Source organism: Gopherus evgoodei, chromosome 8, assembly GCF_007399415.2.
Source record: "Gopherus evgoodei ecotype Sinaloan lineage chromosome 8, rGopEvg1_v1.p, whole genome shotgun sequence".
In the NCBI taxonomy this organism is placed as follows: Eukaryota; Metazoa; Chordata; order Testudines; family Testudinidae; genus Gopherus; species Gopherus evgoodei.
Window position 1 is genome coordinate 83,330,973 of NC_044329.1, and position 26,532 is coordinate 83,357,504.

The 26,532-nt window shown below is 40.6% G+C and overlaps 1 protein-coding gene across 2 annotated transcripts in view; it reads left to right on the forward strand.

The window, feature by feature from the left end:
• DDAH1 (dimethylarginine dimethylaminohydrolase 1) overlaps positions 1-26,532 on the forward strand; it is a 144,884-nt gene that overhangs the window by 98,463 nt on the left and 19,889 nt on the right. For both annotated transcript variants that reach the window (XM_030572560.1, XM_030572559.1), the window contains exons 2-4: positions 23,629-23,728; positions 24,958-25,031; positions 25,696-25,815. In XM_030572560.1, coding sequence (XP_030428420.1) covers positions 23,638-23,728; positions 24,958-25,031; positions 25,696-25,815 — 285 coding nt within the window. In that variant the 5' untranslated portion in view covers positions 23,629-23,637. The remainder of the gene's footprint in view (positions 1-23,628; positions 23,729-24,957; positions 25,032-25,695; positions 25,816-26,532) is intronic.

Here is a 26,532-nt window from a genome sequence, read left to right on the forward strand (position 1 = left end):
TCAGATTATTTTACTTTCGGTTACTTACCATTCCCCCAGTCTTTGTGTTATCTATCTGCAAATTTTTAATTTTGTTTTCTTCCAGGGCACTGATAAAAATGTTAAATAGTGTAGGGCCAAGAACTGATCTCTACTTGGCTCTACTTGAAACACACCCACTTGATGATGATTCCACACTTAGTTATGTTTTGAGATTTATCAGTTCTCTGGTTTATAATCCATGTAATGTGTGCCATTTTGGTTTTGTATTGTTCTGATTTCTTAATCAACATGTCATTTGGTACCAAGTCAAATGCTTTACAAAAGTCTAAGTAAAGTGCATCAACACTATTGCTTTTATCAATTAAATGTTGTATTTCTTTTGATGAGACTGTTGATCAAAACTATTCTCGAAAACCCAATATTGATTGGCATTAATCCTGAAAAGCACCCAGCAATACACCATCTTACAGGGGAAGTTGTAAAAACAGTGCACTAACATCTTAAAGTACATGGCAGTAAATATATTGTTCTTCAAGTTTCCAGAACCACTTCCTAAGATAAATAGTTTTCTAATGTAGACCTACAGATCTTCTGGGATTTGGTCTGGTTTTGGTAGTTGTACCAGCTGCTATAGGTGTCCTCCTCCCGCTCCCGCATACCAACTGCTGGTGCTGACTGATTCCAGAGGGGATCTTCTGCAGTGTTCCTCAAAGGGGGAGAGAATGACCCCAGGGGAATCTGGATGATCCTCCAGAACTGCATCGGTGACACAGAGAATCAGCTAGGGAGAAATGCTTTGTTCAGATCTCAGTAGCAAAACTACAAAAAATACTTGATTTAATTTCTTCACAAATGAGTGTAAAACTTGCTTAGCACCTGATCTAGGATTCGGCGCCCTAACATAGGGATCTAGACTTCATAAGAACATTCCCCTTTGGAGTGAAGTCTTGACGCAGTGGTATGTTAAGTTAGTTGCATGTGCTGGATGATTTTGGTGGGCATTTGGTATGATATATAGTTTCCATTTTGTGCAGTTCTGTAAATCACAATATTTCGTATTTTCTACGTTGTGGTTAAGATGTGTATACTAAAATGCTAAGAAAGGAAAAGCTATTAGGTTGACTACAAAGTAATACTTGAATCTACAGTATCATTGACTCTTGGATACTGTTTCAGCAGACGTGTTCTGTATTCCCACATGAGTCTGGAAAATGGACTTCTGTTGCATTGTCTGTCAGTTACTCTGTTATTATTTGCTCTATGGCTTAAACAGGTGCAGACTGGTCTTCTGTGACACAGGTGGAAGCTTAAAACAGTTAATCTGAAAAGGTTGTAAAGGAACTGCTTCTTGAAAGCAGTTATGGGTGGCAGTCTGATGGCAAACAGGTCTGGTAAGGAAAGACAAAGCTAAGACATTCTGGAAAGTAAGCTGACAGAATTGTCACCAGCAATTCTATGAAAAGTTCTGCATGTAACACAATATTGACTTGTGGCATCGTGAGATGCAGGATGTTCATTTAAGAAATGTAGATTGTTGAATTCAGCTGGCACAATGCAGTATATTTCTGAATTTCCTAATTGGCTTACTTACTCAATATAAACTGCTTTGGAGAACCCTTCCATTCAGAACAGTATTTTAAAGAGCATTTTAAAATCCTGTAGAAATAACTAATTTAGAAACAAGATTTAGGCTAGATGTTAAGCTCTCCTCTAATCCTTTTGGATTTACGCTCACTTTTTCTTTGTATAGTAAGTTATAGCTTCTAGAAAATCACATGGTAAACTTTTTGTTAATTGTCAACAAAAGGAGGAGAGAGTTTACTTTGTAAAATCGTATCTCTTGTAAAAGAAAAGTTATCCAGTTAGAAATGCTGTCCTTATACATATTTTTCTTACTAAAATAGTTTTGGTTAAAGTGGGATTTTGTTTGTTTGTTTGTTTTTTTTTTGTTGTTTTTTTTTTAAAGCTGGGTTTGCCCTGTTTGGTGTGTGTAGCATTTGTTTGGGTTTTTTCTAAGCCTGGGCAATAAAAATAAGATTTTTCTCTGTAGTCTATAGTCCAATTCTAGTAGTCCATTTTCAGGTCTTCATGCAGTAGCAAAACCCTGTGTGAGTTGCAAAAATTTCAGGGAAATGTTACACACACGCACACTTTTTAAAAGATTTTTTTTGGAGCCAGATTTGATCTGTCAGTGGCTGTAATTGGAAGCAGTTGCTAGCAAATTTAAAGCATTTCATTTAAGAAATGCTTAAATTTAGATCACTATATCAAAATGTAAATGGACATTTCTAAGTGAAATCCTGACCCCAGTAAAGTCAGTGGGAATCTTGCTATTGACTTCAGTGGGTCAGGATTTCATCCGGTCTCTCCTATAGGTAACTATGGGCAGGGGCGGCTCTAGACATTTCGCCGCCCCAAGCAGGGTGGCATGCCGCGGGGGGCGCTCTGCCGGTTGCCGGGAGGGCGGCAGGCAGCTATGGTGGACCTCCCACAGGTGTGCCTGCAGAGGGTCCGCTGGTCCGCAGGCAAGCCTGCGGGAGGTCCACCAGAGCCACCTACCACCCTCCCGGTGACTGGCAGAGCGCCCCCCGCAGCATGCCGCCCCAAGCACGCGCTTGGCCTGCTGGGGCCTGGAGCCGCCCCTGACTATGGGAGCAATGTATCACTCTTGGATATGGAGTTTAATTCCTGCCTTTAGGTTTGACTTGCCAAAATCACAGCACAATTAAAAACACTCCTATCAAAGATTATCAGAATTGTGTTGACAACTGTTGCAGGTGATTAAAACAGCACTGCCATTTGAGATAGCAATCTAAATTTCAGTTTTAAAAGTTTTCCTACCAATTAAAACAATATACGTGTTGAAGTGAATTATGTCTGAAAAATGGTTGGGCTTTGTGGCACTCTGATCATGTGCTCCGAGATTTTAAATAGGGCTCTCAATTAATGACAGTTAACTCACACTATTAACTCAAAAAAATTAATCACAAATTAATTGTGATTAATCGCAGTTTTAATCACACTGTTAAACAATAGAGTGCCAATTGAAATTTATTAAATATTTTGGGTTTTTTCTGCATTTCATATATATTGTATTCTGTGTTGTAATAAAAAATAATATACACTTCGATTTCAGTTACAAGTATTTGCAGTGTAAAAATGATAAACAAAAGAAATAGTATTTTCCCATTCACCTTATTCAAGTACTGTAGTGCAATCTTTGTTGTGAAAGTGCAATTTACAAATGTAGATTTTTTTTGTAACATAATTGCACTAAAACACAAAACAATGTATAAGTTTAGAGCCTACAAGTCCACTCAGTCCTACTTCTTGTTCAGCCAAATACTAAGACAAACAAATTTGTTTACATTTACAGGAGATAATGTTGCCCTCTTCTTATTTACAATGTTACCAGAAAGTGAGAACAGGGATTTGCATAGCACTTGTGCAGCCAGCATTGCAAGGTATTTACGTGCCAAATGTGCTAAATATTCGTATACCCCTTCATGCTTTGTCCACATTCCAGAGGACGTGCTTCCATGCTGATGACACTTGTTAAAAAAAAAAAAAAGTGTTAATTAAATTTGTGACTGAACTCCTTAGGGGAGAATTGTATGTCCCCTGCTCTGTTTTACCCACATTCTGCCATATATTTCATGTTATAGCAGTCTCAGATGATGACCCAGCACACGTTGTTCATTTTAAGAACACTTTCACAGCAGATTTGACAAAATGCAAAGAAGGTACCGGTGTGAGATTTCTAAAGATAGCTACACCACTTGACCCAAGGTTTAAGAATCTGAAATGCCTTCCAAAATCTGAGAGGGATGAGCTGTGGAGCATGGTTTCAAAAGTCTTAAAAGAGCAACACTCCGATGTGGAAACTACAGAACGTGAACCACCAAAAAGGAAAAATCAACCTTTTTGCTGGAGGCATCTGCCTCAGATAATGAAAATGAACATGCGTCAGTCCACACTCCTTTGGATTGTTATCAAGCAGAACCCATCATCAGCATGGACGCATGTCCCCTGAAATTGTAGTAGAAGCATGAAGGGACATAGGAATCTTTAGCATATCTGGCACGTAAATATCTTGCAATGCTGGCTACAGCAGGGTAATGGGAATGCCTGTTCTCACTTTGAGATGATGTAAACAAGAAGCAGGCAGCATTATCTCCTGCAAATATAAACAAACTTGTTGGTCTGAGTGCTTGGCTGAACAAGAAGTAGGACTGAGTGAACTTGTAAAACTTTAGCGCCTACATGATTTTATTTTTGAATGCAGTTTTTTTTGTACATAATTCTACATTTGTAAGTTCAACTTTTGTGATAAAGAGACTTCACTACAGTACTTGTATTAGGTGAATTGAAAAATACTATTTCTTTTGGGGGGGGTTACAGGGCAGTTACTTATAATCAAAAATAATTATAAAGTGAGCACTGTACACTTTGATTTCAATTACAACACAGAATACAATATATTTGAAAATGTACAACATATCCAAAAATATTTAAATGAATTGTATTCTATTATTGTTTGAGTGTGATTAATCTTGATTAATTTTTAATAGCATTACAGTCCTAATTTTAAACTTTCACCTTTGTGACCTGTCACCTGATGTTAAAGGTAATACGTGTCAGTGTAGTGTATCTTCTTCTACTTTTCATGTATATAGCTATGTTGCAGAGATTGTTTGGATTTTTGTGTAAATATGTTTTGAATGCACTGAAATGTATAGGAATTAAAGCATAGGAAAGCTCCATGGGAATTCCTTTGACTACGGCTTTGCAGATATTTCTCAGTCCTTATCACACAGGTCAGAGCTTTTTAGCTAGAGAATGTATCTGTTGGGGGTTAAACTTGACTAACAATAACATTGACCAAGTTCCCATTTATTAGACTTGCAGTACTTCCCAGACACCATTATACTGTGTGTGCATGAAATGTAACATATAATTGCTTCTCTTCCTCTCTAAACAATTTTATTTGTTCGACATGGGATCAAACTACAGGACAACCTTACTGTACTTAGTTATATACAGTAAAACGTGCCATTATATGGTGGATTTTTGGCTAAAAGTTAGTCACCCAAAGTTGTGACTTCCTAACACATGAAATGAAATGTGCTGTGCAATGAAGTAAATATGAATTGGACAACTTAAAACTGTATCTTTTTGATCATTTTCTTATTAGATGGTTTCACTCTATTTTGGAATTAGTACAAAAGGCTGCTTAGGCTCAGAACACTGATGTCCTGAGCTTTCATGTTTGATTCTTTTTGAATGAAATGACATTGCAAGCGAATTTCTGAAATGTAACAACCCTTTTCTTGGTTGCTTGCTATTTCCAGATGTCTAAACTAGAGCTATAGATTGAGGCAAGGACTGGACAAGAAGCCTGCCATTCTCCTAGGCTTTAGTTTTTCTAGCTAGTAGAAGTGTGTGTATTTGAGGTAAGAGATTTGTCTTTCTGTAGTGCCAAAGATGCTTGCCCCTTACCTACCCTTTTTTTTCTTTCCATACTTTTCAGTTATTCCACTGTCTTTGGGATATTCATCATCTTTAGGTCTATTTCATGATCCCTCCTAGGGGAGGAAAGTGTCAGCTTTTCAACCTCTGTTTTGGGTTCACTGTCATTTTCCATGGAGTACTGAACATTATCATGAGTGAGGTTTATTAACCGTAAGCAACAGGCTATTTAACTTACCCCTACATACAGTATTTTGTTTTTGTTTACTCAGCCATCAGTATAAATACAGTGAGTACTTGGGGATATTTGGGATTGATGATTCTCAAGTCCTTTCAATATGTAAGCTCAGGTATATACTTTTCAGTCAGACTTTCAGTACACTAAAAATTAAAGGGATTGTCTCAGTTGAGCAGTGTTGTCTCTAAATGTGAGTCGTCTGGTTTTGGTGATATGGCTTATGTACTGTTTTTGAAATATCCCCTGTAAGCGTGTAAAGTTTAAAATGTAGAAGACAAATATTCTAAAGTGAACTCTTGCACCTTATTTCTATGTAATTATAGAAAACTCACATGACAAAGGGCTAGAGATATTCTAAGCAGTGGAAAGAGCAGCCTCAGATGACTTGTAGTTAAATTCCGCGTTAGTTAAGCGTCACTGTTGCTTGTTGTCACTGCGTCTGTACTAGCATACATCCTGTTGCAGCTACAAGGGAAAATAGAAGTCCTTTCTCAAAGCTGTTGCTGTAGACTTGCCAGTGTTGTGAGCAACTGTCTGAACATTTGGTTAATTTGTAAGAAGACGGCACTGTATATGCCAAGCTTTCCACTTGTTAAAAATGTCTGTCTACATACAGAATTGCTGTGTTTTTTTCCATGTGTTGTCTAATCTGAGTACACACCTCTTTCCTTTTAATATTATTGCAAGTTGGGCAGTTCATATAAAACTAGCCACTTCCAAGTTTGGCTCTTCTTAACCACTGTTGGTTGAAGAAAAAGGAATGGTATTTGGAGAATGACTTGTAGAATGACCTTGCCTCAGCTCATATGCACTGCAGATGTCTCAAAAAGCTAAAAATTAATTTAAAATGAACACACCATATTATATTGAGTCATAATTTGACATTCAGCTTCTTAAACCTAGCTTGGTACTGGCCAGTTTGTTAAATAAATGACTTCTGGTTTACTTGTACCATAACTCATTGGTTTCAGACTGCTTCAGTGTTGGTTTGTATATGTAAGGGCTTTTTTAAAGCCAAATATCACAGCTCCATTATGCCCCCGCCACCAAATATCCATAGTTCATTCAGATGGAACCTTAGTATTTGGGCTGAGTTTGAGGGTCAAAAAAATGGATCAGAGTGCATATAGGTATTCAGCATGCATAGTATATTGCCTGAGCAACCATTTCTCCTGATGACCCCTTCACTGCATAACTCATGCTAACTCAGTGTGGCTCTTGGCTCCCTCTAGTGTTTAGATCACATGTAGACGTTTGAGTCTTGTGCTGCCTCCTAGCAAGTAGAGTTGGTGTTGTAGCTAAGGCAATGGAGAGTAGTTTGAGAGGTCCCAGGTCCGGTTCCTGCAGGGGGAGGAGTTACATTTGCGTTGGCACCACATGCATCCATCACATGATCGCATTTGTTAACACATGCACCAAAACATCCTTTATCAGTGGAGGCAAGAACACAGATCTTTGGGGAAATGCTACAATCCACTTTGGTGGTAGGCATGTTGCTGCATTATGTCAAACGGCATGAAAATGACAAGAGGTGCTATGTTACCATGCTATTGTAGGAGACAAACTGAGCCAAAAGTGTGACTGCAACAGATGTGTGTCACAGTTGAGAATGGTATGGTCGGCAGAAGGGCAAAAGGTGTTGGATGGTCAAGTAGATTTGCAATATCCAAAATGAAACCAAGGACTTTGCCCACATTAAGAGCAGAGAAGAGAGGATTCTTTAGTTTCTCAAATATTGAAGAATCCGTAATAGAGAGAGAGAGAGAGAGAGAGAGAGAGAGAGAGAGAGAGATTTAAGTCTGTTAGGAGAAGAGAAGGGTTTTTCTTTTCCTCTCCTGATGACTGGAATATCTCAAACTTCCGTATATGGAGACCCTTCACGTTGCACTTGCACAACTAACTGAACATACTTGACCATGATTGTTATTGCTCTTGAACTCGTGTTTAATTTTTCTTTCACCATGTCATTCTGGCTGCATTTGTGATCACTTGCTGAAATGTACCTTTCAGCTGATGTCTTCTTTGACCTGTCAGAAACAAAGAGTTATATTACCTGGAGTTGACTAGGTAAGCTAAAATAAATGTGTAATTGAAATACAGGGAGGAACAGCTTCTCACTCTACTGGTGAAGAGACTTGCCCAAATACAAGCTTTGTGAGTGTAGCAAGAAAAACCCTTGTCTGATGAACCTGACTTTACTGTAACTAACCAATGCAATTTGATCAATGGTTCTACTGCTGGAACTATTCTGTTCTATACAGGTTCTTATACCACCTTCCTTCCATAATATGGCATTCTTACCTCTGACATTCTTTTCAGAAACGATCAGGAAATACACTATACTTTGCTGAAAGGGAAAAGCCAGTGTTAGATAACAAAACAGATTGGAGGAATATGTTTTGTCATGTTTGTCCTCAGAATCGGTAACCTGTCTTTCATAGCTTATTAGAAACTCAGAAAGGATAATAACTTAGCATTAATTAGTTACTGTGAGCACGTATTATATTCTTGAGTATTAATAAATGATTAAGCCATTACGTGACGTTTACTCATGAGTCACATTTTAAATGAGCCTTCAGTAACTTCAGTGGAAGCCTTGCTTAAGTTACAGTGCTAACTGGGGGCTAGGTTTTTTGCCAATGATTTTGAAAGTCAATAGGAAATAGGTGCCTAATTGCTATTTGTGCCTTTTGAAAATGTTCTCTGGGGCTGGTTGTGTGTTTTTTCTATCTGGTATTAAGTTTTGGTTTTTGTTGGCTTTCTGTTTTCCTTTACTGAATATGTTATTTGGCTCTATATAAGCAATCCTTCAGTTTGCAATAACAAATTATTTGTTTATTCTCCTGTGGCTATTTCTGATATTCTGTGATTAAGGAAATTACAGTGCATTTACTGTAAATCATCAAACTATAAGATCTTCAGATGTATTGAGCTGGAAGGTATTGGGCTGATTTGTAATACGTATGGTCCATTAAAAAGATAGGACAACCTAAACTATAAACCTGCCTTTTGTCTTATTTGACTTAGAGAGGGATTTTGAAGCAGCTTGGTGGTTATACTGGATTTTGGCAGCTAGCAGGATTTATAGTAGATGTGAGCATAGGAGAAACAGTTAGCCAGAAACACACCACAGTTAATTATTTAAGCAGGTACCTGAGATTTTCTTGCCTCTCTAAAACTGCTGGTTAAACGGGTTGAAACCTCCAGTAGTGCTTTCAAACATCTCAGTATATTGGAAGCCTATTTAAGCAACATACTATAGATCTGTATAAAGTAAAAGTTACCAACTCCAGTTGACAGATATTGCAGTTTGAAATGCTTTTCAGTGTGCTTTAAAATTCATATTTGAGCCCTATTGTAGACTGGCAAAATGGCAGCATTGTATATGTACACAAAGAAGATCAGAGGCCGACAGTGGTCATCAAATGATTGACAATTAATGGGTACAAGGAATTTAATATAATTAAATATTTATAAAGTAAAATAAATTTTTAAAAGCACTATATAAGTCCTTATATTGTGGTAGAGTAAGTGAAGCTTTTTGGAGATTAGTGTGTTGAACCTAGATGAAGATTCAAACGTGCCAAAACTTGCCTACTGGTGGGGGGGAGGGGGAAAATGGTTCTGTCTAGCCATGAATGCTAATGTTTACTGCTTGCTTCAGTCTGTGAACCCCCTTCTGAAAACCATATAAAAATGAATATCCCTGTTGATCTCCAATCATTTTTAATTTGTCTAACGTACCTTTGCTTGGAAATATATTTGTACTTTTAAAAGACGTTAATTATAATCCTGGCCAAAGATTTTTCAGCTTCTTTAGAATAGGGTAGCTAGATTACTTTGGATTGAGTACGTCTTGAGCTCTGTCAAGTTTTGAACAAACGGCACAAATAGTTGTACTGTATAGAGTGAAATCTGACAACTCTGTATTGAAGGAAAGGAATGCTACTGCATGGTTTGATTGTGATCAACTTATCTTCAAGTGGGTTTATTAGCAGTTTAATGGAATATTGGTTATTCAGGAGCAATAATAGCTCCAGTTGAAATGTCTATTCTGTTCTCTTTTCCCATACGCTTTGGAATGAGTAGAATGTGACAGTTGAGCTTTCAGCAAGGTTCATGAATTTTAAATACTTTTCAGTACAAAATGGGGCACATGGCGTGTGGTCAATAATGGACAAGGAGCTGGCAGCCACTCTGGGTATTATGCGATATTGGATGTCTCAAAGATAATGAGTGGTTGGCTTATCCAGGTGCATTCTTGGCGCATCATGCATATCCAGACAGAAGAGAATGTTTCTCTGTCCAACATTTAACAATTGATCATTTTGTAATTGTAAGCAGAAAAGTATTTGAAATGTTACTTTCTCAGCATGCTTTTATAAGATTTAAATTTCATGACCTCTTTATCTGGCAGAATTTTTACTGGTATTTTGTAACAATCTCATTATGCAAGCAAAACTTTTCTCTAGCTTTCTAACTTGATTCCTCTTTGATACATCTTGGAAAAATTTTTTGCTTGTGGAGTTAAATCTTAAACTTTTTAAAAGTGTTTCAGTTATTTTGTAAACATTATACAACTGACTTAACACACTGTTCTCAAAATTGCCTCTGCTTCTTATTGGTCGAGAATTCAACTTAACTTTTTGTACAAAGTACGATAGATTTGTTACTAAACTCCACATTTTGTGGGAAATGAGTGTTTCAAAATAAGTATTGGGAATTATTGGAGGGGAAGCGGGATTTGAAGTTTGTTTATTTGGGTTGCTGATAGTGAGTTATATTGAACTGCACTGCCACACATCAGTTATATTTGGATCTTAACTTAAAAAAAAAAAAATTGTGTAAAAGACGTCCAGAATGTATGAGTAGCTGGTTTTCTTCTCTTTAGTGCATGGACAAATCCAGATTAAGAATTATTCTTTTCATTTGCAGCAATAACGTTAAATCTATTTAAATCATCACCATCTTCTTGTGGTATGTTTCATGTGTCGTCATTCCACTGAATTTGCTCAAGGAATCTTGTTCATTGTAGCTGTAAAATGCAAGTGCTAAATGTACCATTTGTTAACATTGTGAACAGAGCCCTGGATATATCATCATCATGTAGCCCCAAAATGTCTTTTTTTACAAAATGGTGAAAGAATTGTCTCTTATACCACAATATCCATAGCACATGGTCACTTTGCAGCTGTTGCCAGCTCTGCCAGCAGCAGTACTTCCTCAAGGGGAAAGAAGTTTAAGTGGTTGTCCTATGCTCTAACCTCTAGAAGGAGAGCGTTGGAAGCAGTAAGAAGATCATTGTGAAATTCAGGTCACCAGTACAGATCCTCTATAGCAAGCATGATCCTCATCCTGCCCTTCTCATAAGGGTATATGTGGGAGGTGCATCTGGTGAGTTTTACCAGACTGGGATGAGAGGGGCATGCATTGGCTCCTAAGCTGAGCTGCTTTACTGAGGCTTAGTGGTTGCGTGGCAGAAAGACATTGGAAGAATGAAGATACCACTTGGGGGGTAGCACTGGGAGACCTGGGAGTGGAGACTGCCACTTGGGCTCGTGAGAACCACCAGACTGGAGCACTTTTCTTGTGCAGCTCAGTAGCTCTGCATGGCAGTCACGTTTACCTCCCATGGAGCTAATAAGTTTTGCAAAAATGGAGCTCAGGATCTACCACTTTCTTCTACCCCCTGGTGTTTCTGTCCATCCTTCTCCCTGACGGCTACATTCTCCTTCAGTAGCTCCTCTACTCCATTGTTGCCCAGCTTTAGTGAGCAGCATGCGCTCTGTGAGTATGTGGATCAATTCACTTAACAGAGGCTTTTGTTACCAAGCCCTCCTAGGCCATGTGCACAGTCAGATCTCCACTTGGAGAAGGTACCAGGATATCCAGTGCCCATGACCACGCGTGTGCTATTAGAAATAGTCTTGGTTAAGCTCAGTGCCTTTTATGTGGAGGCACTGAGCTTAACCACATTAAGATGTGGAGAAATTGGAGAGGGTCCAGAGAAGAGCAACAAGAATGATTAAAGGTCTTGAGAACATGACCTATGAAGGAAGGCTGAAGGAATTGGGTTTGTTTAGTTTGGAAAAGAGAAGACTGAGAGGGGACCTGATAGCAGTTTTCAGGTATCTAAAAGGGTGTCATCAGGAGGAGGGAGAAAACTTGTTCACCTTAGCCTCCAATGATAGAACAAGAAGCAATGGGCTTAAACTGCAGCAAGGGAGATTTAGGTTGGACATTAGGAAAAAGTTCCTAACTGTCAGGGTAGTTAAACACTGGAATAGATTGCCTAGGGAAGTTGTGGAATCTCCACTGCTGGAGATATTTAAGAGTAGGTTAGATAAATGTCTATCAGGGATGGTCTAGACAGTATTTGGTCCTGCCATGAGGGCAGGGGACTGGACTCGATGACCTCTCGAGGTCCCTTCCAGTCCTAGAGTCTATGAGTCTGAGTCTATGTTCTGTTGAATGCATAGACCGTATCTTCCTGCTGGATCAGATGGAACATGCATTGTCCATTTCAGAAAGAAAAGAGAGAACTTCTTGACCCTGATAAATGCTAGTGTTAGTGATGCTCTAAAGAAACAATCAACACACCAGCTGTCATTAGACTGCAGGTACTGGCACAAACCACAGGCTACTGGGTAGTTGTGTTTAGCACATCTGGGAGCTTGGACATGACATATCAGGCTAGTACTATGGATCAATGTAACCACAGTTGTATAGGAGAACCTGGGACTATGATTCCACTATACAGAGTGTGACGCTATGGGGTTCACCCAGATCAGTAAGGGGTTCAGTCAACACTTGCCTTGCAACTCTCGGTCCCTTCAAAAGCTCTGCTGCTGAGGCTTACAGCCATGACACCAACAGCCGGCATACAAAGCATGCTGCTCATACTGCCCAGTTGGTTCTGTTAGTGCAACCTCAATAATCATTCCGGCCCCGAGTTGTTCCTTTTGTCCTATGTCCAAATGTCCTCCTGAGATAAATGGCTGTCCTTGATAGACCCAGGGGAGAGGTGTAGCTGAAACCATCCCATTTCCCCCTCCACTACACACATCCTTATAAAAGGGCATCTATCCAAACCACGGCTAGTGGGTCCAGAAAAACAACCACTAGGGTTTTTCAAACACCCAAACTATTCTGTGTTGCCTGGTTTGCTTTGAAATATCAATGAACCAAACATGGAACCTTTATCAGGAAGAGAGGGGAAAACCCTTAATTTTCAAACAGCAGATTCAGATAAAATGGGACCTGGATCAGACTCTTCCCCCCCATGCGCCTTCCCCCCCGAGTATTTATTTTTGCAAAACCAGAATCCATCCTTCCTCAAACCCCTGTTTTGTCCATAACCACTTATTATAAATTTCACTCAGAGGCTTGCTGAAAGAACAGTTTTTCTGGAGCCCTTAGCACTGTGCTCACAAAGTCACCTCAGAGATACTGTAGCTTAACCTTTGCGTATTGTAAGTGTGACACTTGTCTTACAGAGCTATAAATGGCAATACAAGGTGCAGTGGAGTGGAGGATCAGGCCCAATAGTTCTAATCTACCACAGATGAGAAATAGATTTAGGCAGACAGTGTAGTTTAGTGGCTCTTAAACTGTGTGTTCCCCTTGCAGGGACTATGTTTTGTACAGGGCCAAACACACTGTCGTCACTTAACAGATCACTGAGAGCTGAGGTCTGATGTGGGAGATCTGCGAGTATTCCCAGCTCTGCTGCATGGCCTTGTGCGACTCTCTAACCTCTGCCAAAGTGTAAAAATAGTAAACTGTGACTGTTTTCCTACGTTGGCAGAGTTTTAAGATTTTCTGATAATGTGCTATAGATTTGAAAATAGTTCTCCCTGTGATCGTTGTGTAACAATATTAATAATAATATAGTAATACTCCATATGCAGCCATCATGACTTTTGGGGTCCCTACACTCCCTTCCCAAGCTCCCTGCCATGGCCACTGTCTCTGTTGTCTGCAGCAGCAGCCCAAGCCCAAGGTGATACTATTAATAGTTGTTCTTTACATTGCAAAGATTTCTTGTTTTATTTACATAACTCTTTAAAATATCCATGTGGCTAAGAGTGTCACTAGCATAATATTTTAACTGTCAAAACTGTGGCCACTATGAATTTGCTAGGGCCGCATGCACAGCCACAGCAAAAATCCATGTGAGAAGCAGTATCATCCATCGCTGTGCACGTTTGGTGTGAGGAGCCCATAACGAACCTCTCTTCAGCGCTGGTTTGTTTTTTACACCATAGGCCTTTTTGGAGAGGCAGGAAAACTTCAGTAGTTTTTCCCAAGCAGTTCTGCAGCAGTAGGTTCTTGCCAAAGTATTCTTCAAAGATAATGTTATCCTTCTGCAGAGTGGTACTTCAGAGCTTAAGTGGTGCCTACCCCTTGGGCTGGCTGCTCTGTACAAGGATGAATTTCACTCCAAGTGCAAAATAATCCTCCTAGATGCAGGGGTGGCTCACTGCATAAAGTTCAGATCTGGATCCAAATTTCTAGAACATTGAGAAAGTGGGTTTGGGTTCAGGGCCCATCTCATAATTAATTTATTATTATTTATTCTTTTTGTTGGATATTCAAAAATAGTAGCCGTGACCATTCCCTCCTCCTTTCAATTCCTCGCTTCTCTTCTTGTTTTGAAAAGATTTGTTTGTACATGACTAGAAAACAGAATCCCAATAAATAACTTGTAAAGAAATGGCTCAATTTAAAGTACTTTAAATGTAAAGAAGCAAGAGATTTGTATATATCAGTTACAGTAATTGATAAAGCCCATCTATCTGGAGTGTGATGGGTTCCATTTTTAAAGTGCAGGGGTGAGGAAATTAGATTTTGATAAATGTCAGACATGTTTATTGTCCTTCCTTGAAACTGAGCTGGCTGAAGTCCACTATCAATCAGATTTATTATGGATTAGATACTTTCCTTCTCACAGTAAGAATGTGTTTATTAGAAAAAAAAATCACTACACAAAGCATAAAAGCTTTAACATTCAGCCACTTGCTGTACTAATTGGTACAGTTATAAAAGCCTAGTATTGTATTACATCAAATCTAAAGCTGAGATGACATAATGACCCAGAAAACCTGAACATGATAAAAATGAGTGGTGGCTGGGTTTTTTTGTTTTGTTTTTGCCTGTCAAAATTCAGGTTGGATTGTATCTGAGGACGTAGCCTTCATGGAAAGGAGATGGGTTGAGGAAAGTCAGCCTTTCCTCTTGGATAGTGGTGAAAGCAAGCAATGGACCTGTTTTATATTGAACATGCTTGTATTTATTATTGAATTCATTTCCACAAATGTTTGTGCATTTCAGAATTGTCTTATAAAGAGGATTTTGTCCAGCAAACTTCTATTCAGCTTTATCCTGGAGTAAACAGAATTTTTGGTGTTTTATTCATAAAACAAAATTTGACCTGTAACTTTTGCTTTCATCTATTATTAAATACTAGAACTATTTTGTGGTGAAAATTTTGCATTTCAGAAAAACACAACTCTGATTTAAAAATAGACACCAGAACTGTTTTGGGGTGGGAGATTAAGGGCAAAGCATCATCATACTGCATCTTTGCCATTTGTTTATTTTTTGCTGTTGATAACCAATGAAGGACAGATATCATGCTTGTTACAGATTCCATCTGATCTGTAACAACCCTGCTCTTCTTGTGTAGAAGCCCTCTTGAGACGTGACTAATCCATCGTGATTTGGGGATGTTTTTTTGACTAAATGCACTGGGTCCCAGGCTGAGACCGCAATACTTATCCACTTATTGGATAGCTAAACGTCACCACAGGTGGTACCTTTGGCTGAAAAACCAAAGACTCAGTGGGCATGAAAACTTCTAGGTCAGGGGTGACATGCATGGGCATCACAGCATGAAGATGCTTTCAGAGTTACCGTGGGACTACAAAGAGGATTTTAGTTTCCAGGGCTGTCAATTTTGGCATCCTTCCTGAGCATTACATTTGCTTGTGAAAAGCATGCATGTCTGATGTGCAGTGAAAATCTTGTTTATTATACTCAATAAACTGGAGAAACTGTTCAAGACTATTTAATCCATCGAGAATACCATTCTGATGACGATAAAGTGAGCCTGGGTTATTTACACAAGAAATTCCTCTTGGGAACCTGACTTTTCAAGAATATGTTCAGTGAAAAATGTTGATTCGTCTGGTTACCAATTTCACCCCCTTTTTCCCTCATTCTTTCTTGTTTTCTGTCTTGATTTCTGACTCTGTATTGAATGCATTATATGGATATTTTGGAGTTAGTCAAGACAGTGAACAGTAATTTGGGACATGTTTGGCATGTTATCCAGCAGATGGATGTGGCAAGATATTCCTATGTAACTTGTCATGTTCCACGTATATGTGGGCCATCAGTATGAGCAGTACTTCAAATATAGAGATGACTATAAAGGACTTCTGATACTGGATGTTTAGAAACCTGAAAAGTGTATTTAAAAATAGCCATCAGCTTATGTATTAACACCTGTTATGGGGAAAAGATCCAGCTTGATAAAATGTCTATAGGGCAGTAATGGCTCTGCAAATACAAAATGAGCCAAGCTGGTACCAAACGGTCACGCAGAAAAAACATCTTGGGCATATACTGCTGGAGGCTGGCACAATCATGAGGAAAATGAAATATGCTAGCTTTCTACTGTTTCAGCTTCTAGTTCTATTTTTTTTAATGTCTAAGCAGCTGTCTCTATAAACTAAATTAAGACACACGGCACAGTGCCTCTGCCACAGCCTGATTGTTAAGTTGTAATCAGCATGTGGTAATTAAAATGTACATCTGGCTCAAGTAGCAGATTGAGTCAGTGTTTACTTTCAGGTATTCTCATTAGCTAGAAGCTTTATTTAATAGCAGCTTAGTGCAAACTGGCCTGATCATTCTTAGTGGCACAGGGGATTCAAACTATAACCCTCTCCCCTACCCATGCTCTACCTGTGGAGGTTGCATGCCAGGGAAAGGCCTATGGTGTTCTCCAGGCATCTCACAGGGGAAAGGCAGCCTTCAGTTACAATTGGGGCACAATAGGAGCATCACTAAGGCCACGTCCAGACTAGGTATTAAAATCGATTTTAGATACGCAACTTCAGCTACAGGAATAACGTAGCTGAAGTCGAATTTCTAAAATCGAGGTACTCACCCGTCTGGACGGCGCGGCATCGATGTCCGCGGCTCTCTGTGTCGATTCCGGAACTCCGTTCGAGTTGATGAAGTTCCGGAATCGATGTAAGCGCGCTCGGGGATCGATACATTGCGTCCAGACTAGACGCGATATATCGATCCCCGAGCAATCGATTTTAACCCGCCGATGCCGCGGGTTAGTCTGGACGTGCACTTAGGAATAAGTTGAGTCAGTGCATCCTCCAGATGTCTTGGCTATGCCTGCTTCCCAACCAGCACTAGCCATTCCTGGGGCAGTGGTTTCTGGCTCTGAATCACCTGCTTAATACTCGTAGGTACCTTACATCACTGTGGTATCTTGAGTACTCTAATCACAGAAATATCTTCTCCTGGCATCTGGCTCCAGGCCCTGCTGCCTGGCTCTGTTTCTCGTTCTTCTCCAGTTAATGAAACTTCACTCTGTGCGTTTCTTTTCTCAATGATCTTTCCCTTTGGGGAATCTGGTTTAGTTACCAAGTTAGAAGTACAGATCTTCCATCTAGCCTTCCTAGCTGGCTCTCAGCTCTTGGTTCAGGGTTCTTAGTCCTGTCTTTACTGAGGCTTTCCTCCTAACAAGTTTGCTGGCCCTCCAGCCTTCTTAGCTGACTCTTGCTTTCTGCAAGCTTGGCCTCCCCAGGCCCTCTGCCCTGGAACTACTGAGAATCTCTATGTGGAGCAACTTAGACAACTTGCTGCTTCCTGGAGTCTCCCCTTAATGCCCATGGCCTGTCTCTTGTCTCTCAACAGGTCTGGTTCTGAGTCATATACTCTGTTGTGTGACCCTTTGTGACTGAAAGCACCCCAGATTCGCACCCTACACACCATTGTAATAATCTTTGAAAACTAATAACTTGCTGGTGAATAATATCATGGTGAAATGTAGGTAGCAACATGATATGTAAAGTTATGAAATCCCCCTATGATGACATTAGCACATGTTCAACACCACACAGCCCTGACTAGGCAAAAGGTGTTTAAAAAGTCTATCCTAAACAAAGGAATGTGTGTGTGCCTCAATTTACATATAAGCAGTAAACAGGATCCTCAGAACAGCAAAGGGGCGGAAAATGGCAGGAGACAAGGCAAATCTGCATTTCAGCAAACACAGGTGAAATGAAAGAGCATGGAGCCTCCTTCATCACCTCCAGGTCGCAATTTTTACTATTTGAATAAACTTTGGTTTGAGGAGTAACCTTCAGAAGCATCCACTTCAAAGGGTGACTGGGTTATAAAAGTGAGGGGAAAATATACCCCAGATCGATCTTTCTCTCCCTCCGTCCCTCCATACACACACGTAAGATGACAAAGGAACCAGCCCTTTGACTTTTGGGGGAGATCCTGACCTGAGAAGTTAGTCAGCCATGTTGCTGGGAACATGTGGTACAGATTTTACCTTGAACAACTCGAGCTTGTTATGTTTTAAGCTTCTATAAGGTATTTTATCTTTTTGTCTTGTAACCATTTCTGACTTTAGTAACTGATACTTGAGTTCACTTAAAATCCTATCTTCTTTTGTTAATAAACTTGTTTTATTTTTTAATCTAAACCAATCCGGTGTTTAGACTGACCTGTTGGTAACTCTAGTTACCGTAGCAGACCGTTGAATATTGACTCCTTACAGGGGCTGGGCAATGCAGAACATGTGTTTGGGGAAAATTCTGGGCTGGGAGCATGTTTGGGTCACTCTGCAAGTAGTAACCAAGGCTGATAGAAGCCAGAGTGTGGCTAGTATGTTGCTGACAGGCTGCTGGGGTCAGAGCAGCAGGACCAGGGCTACAGCTACACACACACACTCAGGGTGTTACCTGCATGCTGTTTGTGAGTGGCCTAGGTTGGGAGATACAACAGCAAAGCATTGTCAGGCACTCACGGTTGCGGGGCAGGTGGTGGCACAACCCTTCACTGGTCTGGGTTGCGCCCCAGAATGTGATACCCTTGTACATATTCTCTCTAACAACAAAACACAAAAAACAAACAAAAACCTGTCATTAACTTGCATGGATTTGGATTCCACACACAACACATTTTTGCAAAAATATGGAAATCTGTATCCAACACTCAACTACCACAAGTCTGGAATTTGTCTTCAGATCACTCTGTAACATGTAGAAAGATGGTGAAATTTATTATCTGTAATGGTAGTATCTTTGCTTGAGTTGATGTCTAGTGACAGCTCTGGATCTATGCAATCTGTGGTAACATTTGCCTCTACTACCACATTCAACATTTTCTGCCAATCACACAGATTGCTAATTATCTGATTATGTAATTTCTTGCCTGTAGTCCTGTCCGATTCTGGTGCCAGCAGGCTTCAACAGGTATAGAGTTCCTTAATTGCCCTCTACTGCTCTGTTCTTGGAAATTTTGCCCTTTGACTCCACCTCCTGCCTCTCTGGATTAAGAGTGGTCTCCAGAACCCCAGATTTGATTGATTGATTAATTTAGGCAGGGAGGAGCAGTTGACCATAATTTTTCAGGGATGAAATACAGAAGGCTGATCTGCTGGGCCCAAGGTATGTGGACAGGATTATGGATGAAAGCAGATATGTGCCACCTCCTACTTTTGCGCTGAGCCCTATAAAAATAGAGGTGGTCCTATTTGTATGTGAACGTTTAAAAAAACAGCTCCCCCCCCCCACTCCCCAAGATTCAATATTGTATTGCGTTGGAGGGACAGGACAGAGACCCCTTCTTTTGTGAAGTTCCCATTAACAGAATGATGTCTTGCTTCTCAATTTTGCTTATTACTGTAGAACAGAGACAGCCAAAATGCATGGCTGCTTGCCATGGCAAAAAGCACTGAAAACAGAAGTAGCCCTGAAACAGCCCAAGAGAGAAACTTGAAGACCTGCTGCATTTGTGTAGGAATGAAAGAGAATGTGTGGAAGGACATGATCAAAGTGGTGTGGTGAGAGGTGGCGGGAAATAATGAGCCAGAAGAAAGGAAGCCAGCAAGAAGTGGTGGTAGAGGAGAACAACAAGGACAGAAAAACCTTGGGGTGCAGGAACTTGGGAGTGGAGAACGAAGGAAAGGAGAGGTACCAAAGAAATGAGAGGGTGAAAGGGGACTGGATACTTTCGGGGGGGGGGGGGGGGGAGGACACTTGTTCCAGGATGTAGCAGAATTTGGTGACCCAGACAGACCTTGATGCTCTATTTCTTATGGAACCCACTTTGTTCAATTTCCAGAATGAACAGTGCTTTGAGAATGTCTGTGCCCCTCCCCAGTTCATCAGGGCCAGTGTCTCCATGTAGAAACTTGATGGGTTTATTTTGTTAGTTACAGTTTTGGAAGTTAATTGAGACAGCAGACTAACGATAAATGCGTAACTACAGAACTGGCTGTGGGGGTAGAAGGATGGGAAGTTTGGTATCCTGCCTTCTGTAATCCCATGCCATGTGTTTATTTAATCCCTCTCCCTATCTGTGACTTGAGTTCTTCTGTGCTTCTATTCTTGTGCCAGGGTAGCATTGCACCGAGTCACAAGTTACTTGGTCTGTTTCACTCTGGCTTATGTTCCAAGTCCTTATGGTGTTGTAGTGGGTATCTTAAATAAAGCCACACCTGCTGTTTCACCTATAGCAAGCTTCTCCTTCATTTGTGCCCTGTTCCTGGTGCCCCTTTATTTTGGGGAGCTGCCCCCAGCAGTAACCCACAATGTGAGTCTCCCCAGCCAGGGGAACCTCCACCTTGCCTCAGTGACGACTGCCAGTCACCATCTAGCCCCCGCTAGTCTGTAAACCACTCATTGGCAAGGAGGGGTTGCCTTTGCCTATCTTTGGGCTGCCTTTCTGCAGAGAGAGAGAGGGGGGGGAGGGGAGAGAGGGGGGAGAGGGGGAGAGAGAGAGAGTGTGTGTGTGTGTGTGTGTGTGTGTGTGTGTGTGTGTGTGTGTGTGCGTGTCTTGCTTCTGGCCTATTGCCCTCTTATAAGGGCAGGGCCGGCTCCAGGTTTTTTGCTGTCCCAAGCGGGAAAGGGAGGGGGGGAAAGCCGCGATTGGTTGGCAGCACTTCGCAGCTGCTCTACTGCGCTGTTTCATTCTTTGGCGGCAATTTGGCAGCCAGTTCTTCCCTCCGAGCGGAACTGAGGGACCCGCCACCGAATTGCTGCTGAAGATCCGGATGTGCCACACCTTTCCATTGGCCACCCCAAGCATCTGCTTCCTGCGCTGGTGCCTGGAGCTGGCCCTGTATAAGGGCTAGCTGGGCCCTGATTAAGCTGGCCACAGCTGTGGCTGCTTTCCCCATCAGCCTACCTTTTCCCATCTGCGGCCCTCTGCAGGGCTGTTTTAACCCCTTCAGGGCCAGAGCGGGGTGACCACCCCACTACAGCATCTCACACTACATCTTAAACCAACTAAACAAAAAAAACCCACTGCTCCTGGCCGGAGACCTTTTTAAGTGCAGTGTTTCAGCCTGAAGTATCTGAGATTAATCTGAAGATAGATCAGAATAGATGTGTTAATGTGTGCACAAGACAAATTCCTGCTTCTGGATCTGAGCCTTCCAGCCCTAGGTGCATGGAATTCCCAGTAAACTCAATAGAGTTCCATGTGCAGAGGATCTCAGTCCTTCATCTCTAAAAGGCCAGTAGGCCCAATTCTCTGTTACAATACAGGTCTGGTGGCACAGTGTGGCCACAAATCCATCATAACTGGCTTCCCCAACCCCCAAATATAGGGAGAATCCCTGTTTGCTGTAGAGCAGCTCTAGGCTACTCTTACATCATAGCCCTGATGTAAGGATAATGGTCAGGGAAGAGTGGGTGTGGCTGAAGCACCTCTGCCCTCTGGCTATTCCCAGCTACCAGAACAGCCCCTTTGGGGCCTGGGTAGCTTGAACACAGGTTCACACAGGTTGAACACAGGAACACACTGAGGCTGCTGTAACTTACATGAGGGATCACCTCTCTGCCTTGGGTCCTGCGGATTGCAGTTTGGCAGAACCCTAGAAGACGGGCCAGCGTGTTACCTAATGTCACATGATACTGGAGGAATGTAACTTGATGTAAGTTTTGAATAGCCAGTACATTTGAACTGCCTGGGAATTAGAGGTCGTCTTCTTAGATATATGTCCAACAGTTTGTTTCACACAAGCTTTAGAAAAAATGAGATCGTATTTACTATGTTCTAGTATTTGTTTTCTGTGAAGTTCCTGAAATTGTGAGACTATCAGACTTACAGAAATGGAGGGACAAGGTGGGTGAGGTAATATATTTTTACATCTTTTATCACTCATCTTGCCTCTCTAATATCCTGGGATCAATACAACTTCAACAACACTGCAAAAACAAAGCATTTCCTTATTTTTATTCAATTGTAACTCAGCAAACTGAGTCTGCTGGGTTTGTTACAGTTTGCCGAGCGTACTTGAAATGTTGTTGTTCAGCATTACTGCTTACTGTCTTCTCATAATCACTCTGTTTAATTTAAATATTATACATTCCTGTTCACTTCTGTTTGTTATGCGTGTGTGTCAGCCACGTTGGAATTCTCTCATTTCTTCTAAAAACATTTAAGTTGCCATATTACGCAGATCCAGGGAAATGAAACAGAGAACTAAATGACACACTCAGTGTGTCTTCCACATTTCCTAATGGCTGGTAACTCGCTCTAGTGTAATATAATGAACAGGCTATATAGTGTAGTATAATGAACTGTTGAAGAGGATCAGGGCTTTGTGCACTATGTGAAATAACTCCTCCTTTCTATTAGCTACAGTTCCTGTAGTATGTTATCAACCCTATCTGCACCATTTATGGATGTTTCACTTATAAGCTTCTTTTGACACAGGTGGCACAAAGGGGATGGCTGTAGCTGGGCAATGGATATCCTGGCTGTAGTATAGCTGGTCATAGCCTATATGTAGGATATCTGGCTGTAGTACAATCAGTGGAGATGGCTTCAATATTAGCCACTCTTGCCTCCTACTCCAACACAGGGAGAATATTTGGGGAAGAAGGAATGTGTCAGGGGCATGGTGGATCAGATATCTACTATACTGGCCCTCTGCTGGCATAAAGTGCTTTGCACCAGTGTTGTAAGTTAGAGCAGTCTCTCGGGTGCTCTGAGCTTGGAGCTGGTCTGGAGCAGGCTTGGGGAAACCATAACTAGATTTCTGATACCTCCACTCCATGCTTCCCCCGTCATTAAGCAGCACTCAGACCCAGGGAAGGACTGAGCCCACAATGTACAGAAATACAAAGAGCTCATTAACACAAGGCATAGATATCAATAATCAGTGAAGATGCAGATACTTAAGAAAACTAGATTGATTTGTATCTTTCCCCTTAGTGGATAGAAGCCAGGTCAGAATTTCCACCTCCATAGCTGATAGACAAGAAAACCTTGTGATTAGGAGCTGCCGAAGTAGAGAATGCCACCTCTCTGCCATAGCTCTTCCACTCGAGGCCATAGGAAACCATTTTTTGTAGCATTGAGGGATTAGCATGGGATAAGGACTGGGGCTGACATGCTTACTGGGCACGTTCTAACCCTTCATGGTGTCTGCACGAAAGACAGTGACTCTCACTACTCACTTCCACACATATCCCCTCCATGCTTTGGAGCCCCCTGAAGGGGATTCTGGGATTGGAGATTGGCAGGACCTGCTGGGACGTTTGCTTTCTGTCTTACTAACAGTTATCTGACTCCCTCTTTTTTTTAATTTAAACTAATGTCTATTGTGATTTGATTAATTGATGTTTTTAATGGTGGAACCTAAATGAGACACTACTTTGAAACAGGTTGATGCAATGAAGAGAGCACTAGAAAGTCTTAACCTCAACATTGTAGAGATGACAGATGAAAATGCAACCTTAGATGGTGGAGATGTCTTATTTACAGGTACAGTATTAAAGTGAATTTGTTCTTCTTTTTTTCTGGACTGCACGGAGAATTTAACACTATCTGGTCTCTATTAATAAATATTATATTTATACTAGTGTAAAGATTTTATTAGGTCATTTGCTTACCAAATGGCAGCACAGCACTTTAGTTTGAGAGAGGTTTTTTGAATCCAAAACTTCCTGACTAATGCAGAATAATGGAAGTAGCAGTAGACACAATACAAATCATGTGTATTTAAGCCTTAATTCACCTGGTTTGTAATGTATTACTTACCAATAAAGAAAATGCTTTCAGCAGTCAAGTTATTTTCATCATTTCATATTTTTTGTTACTGGCAGCCATGTTTGCACAGACCTGTTTGTGGGAATCATAAAAGCTTGATTCAGACGTAATTGTGGTTAGTTATTTGCGTAAACACTGAGTAGTGCATTATGGGGAAAATAAACTTGCTTGCCAGATGTCACGTGGAAGAGAAATGGAGTTGCCACTCAAATTATATGCATGAACAAATTCAAAGGGGAAGATACCGATGCTGATTTTTACATAGTTAAACCCATTCTGCATTTTCTCACATTGGCTGGGTATACATTTGCCCCTTACCTGAGATAAATGAGGCTGTTCATTTTGATCACCATCACAATACACAGGTTGCTTGCCTTACTCACAAAGGGAACAAAATTGTTTCAGACTAAGCAAACCATAAAAATAAGGCATTTCTGCTATGTTACAGATCTCAGTATCTGTTTCCTAGCACCTTGAAAATAGCTGTGTTTTTATTACTGAGGTTTAAAATTGAAGAATGAGAGAAATCTCAGACGAGGAACAGAAGTTCAATCGGTGACTTGCTAATCCAGTCCAGCTGTTCTCTCCATTTATCCTATGACCACTGCAAAGCTTTAAAGGAAAGGGAACTGTTTGTATAATTTACAGTGATTATCCTTCGCCAGAAGAAGAATTTAATTAGAATCGACTTCCAATTGCAAGTTGCATTTTTTTAAAATCTACATTTCTAGTTAGTTTTGTTTCTAGACTTTTTTAGCCACAGTTAAGTCTCATATTGATAATTGTGAAGGACTTTATATTAAAATATCTCCATCTCAGATTTGGCCTATTTTTAAAATGTGTTCTGATTATTAGCTGTGGTTGGTGTCCATGTATTTTTCAGCCATTCAAATAAAAAAAATCATTAATTTTGTCTTTACTATTCTTTGCACTCTCCATTTCAGGCAGGGAATTTTTTGTGGGTCTGTCAAAACGGACAAATCAACGTGGTGCAGAAATTCTGGCTGACACATTTAAGGTTTGTACACTTGTTCTGCAATAAGACATTCTGCTTTTTGTGGCACAGACAAAGGGGTTAAACTATAGCCAGCTGAACTAAAGACATTAGCCAAAATGTTCAGAAATGGGTATCTAAAGTCAGGCTCCTTAAGTATCTCTATTTAGATTCCTAGGCACTGGCCTGAATTACAAAAAGGCAGAGAAGCCAACAGATCCATCAAAGTCACAGATCTTCAAAAGGGGACAAAGTAAATGTGGAGTCAAGTCAGTTATGAGGGACTAATACTGTAAATAGGGCAGTGCCGGGTCACTACTACTTACTACTATCTTAGGCCTCCCATTCCTCCTGTAGAGAAGCTCAGCAATATGCATGAACATGTTCTCACTTGGGTTCCTGACAGGTTTTTATATAAGTAATTTTTAAACATGAAACAGATTTATTTTCAGGTGCACAAGAAGTGAAAACTACAGTAGTTCTGTATTTTTCTTTGATGCACAAGGCAAGCCAAGACAGCCCAAAGGGGCATGTCACAGTCATAGTTGACTGTAGCCAGTTTACCTCAGGACATGCAGATGAGTTAATTTGCAGAGGAGCTAAAATGTGTCATTGAATTACTCAGTGCAATTATGGAACTGGTACTGATTTAAAGTATTTACTGTGCACCTTCTTCATTTCTACATAGGATTATGCTGTCTCCACAGTCCCTGTTTATGACTCTTTGCATCTGAAGAGTTTTTGTAGCATGGCTGGACCAAACCTGATTGCCATTGGTTCGACTGAAGCTGCGCAAAAAGCCCTCAAGGTAAAATGCATAGGAAAATGTGTGATAGGTGACTAATTTTACTTTTATCTTAAGACAAGAACACCTGAGTTTAAAATAGATACAGTGTCAGTACAAGAGGGAAATAAATACGCCTCAGAGAATCCCACGTGAACAAAGTGCAGGGAATATTATTCATTAATTATGTAGGGAAAGTTTTATGCTAATCTAGTTTTAATGATCTAAAATAGCTTCCAGAGTTACTACAAGCTTGTACCTGATGATGTGAGGGGATGCTTTTTGTTCGTTTGTTGCATGGGATGGGGAACAGGTGGAAAGGAGGAAGGTAGAGACTTAAGCAGGGAAAGAGTTGTCTGAGTTCATTAACTTTCAGTTCTTATCTCGATGCATAAAATTAAGTGGAAGGATTTAAGGAAGGAGTGAACATGGTCAGAGCAGTGGGATAGGATTTTTTTTTTTTTTTTTAAGCGGGAACATGGGAATGACTGACTGGAGAGAAGACCAGGTAGATTTTTGGAAATGTCAAAGAGAGAAGTAAAAGGGTTGAGAGCTTGGATGTGAGGAGAGAAGGTTAAGGAGGAATGGAAAATAACCCTAAAGATGTGAGCTGAAATAACAAGGAGGATAGTGAAATTTCTGAGATGGAGGAGAGAAAGTTGAATAGCTGGGAGCATGCAGCCCTCTCCAGGAGGTGGGAGATGAAGAAAATAAGGAAGATGGGTTGAAAGGAAAGGGAAG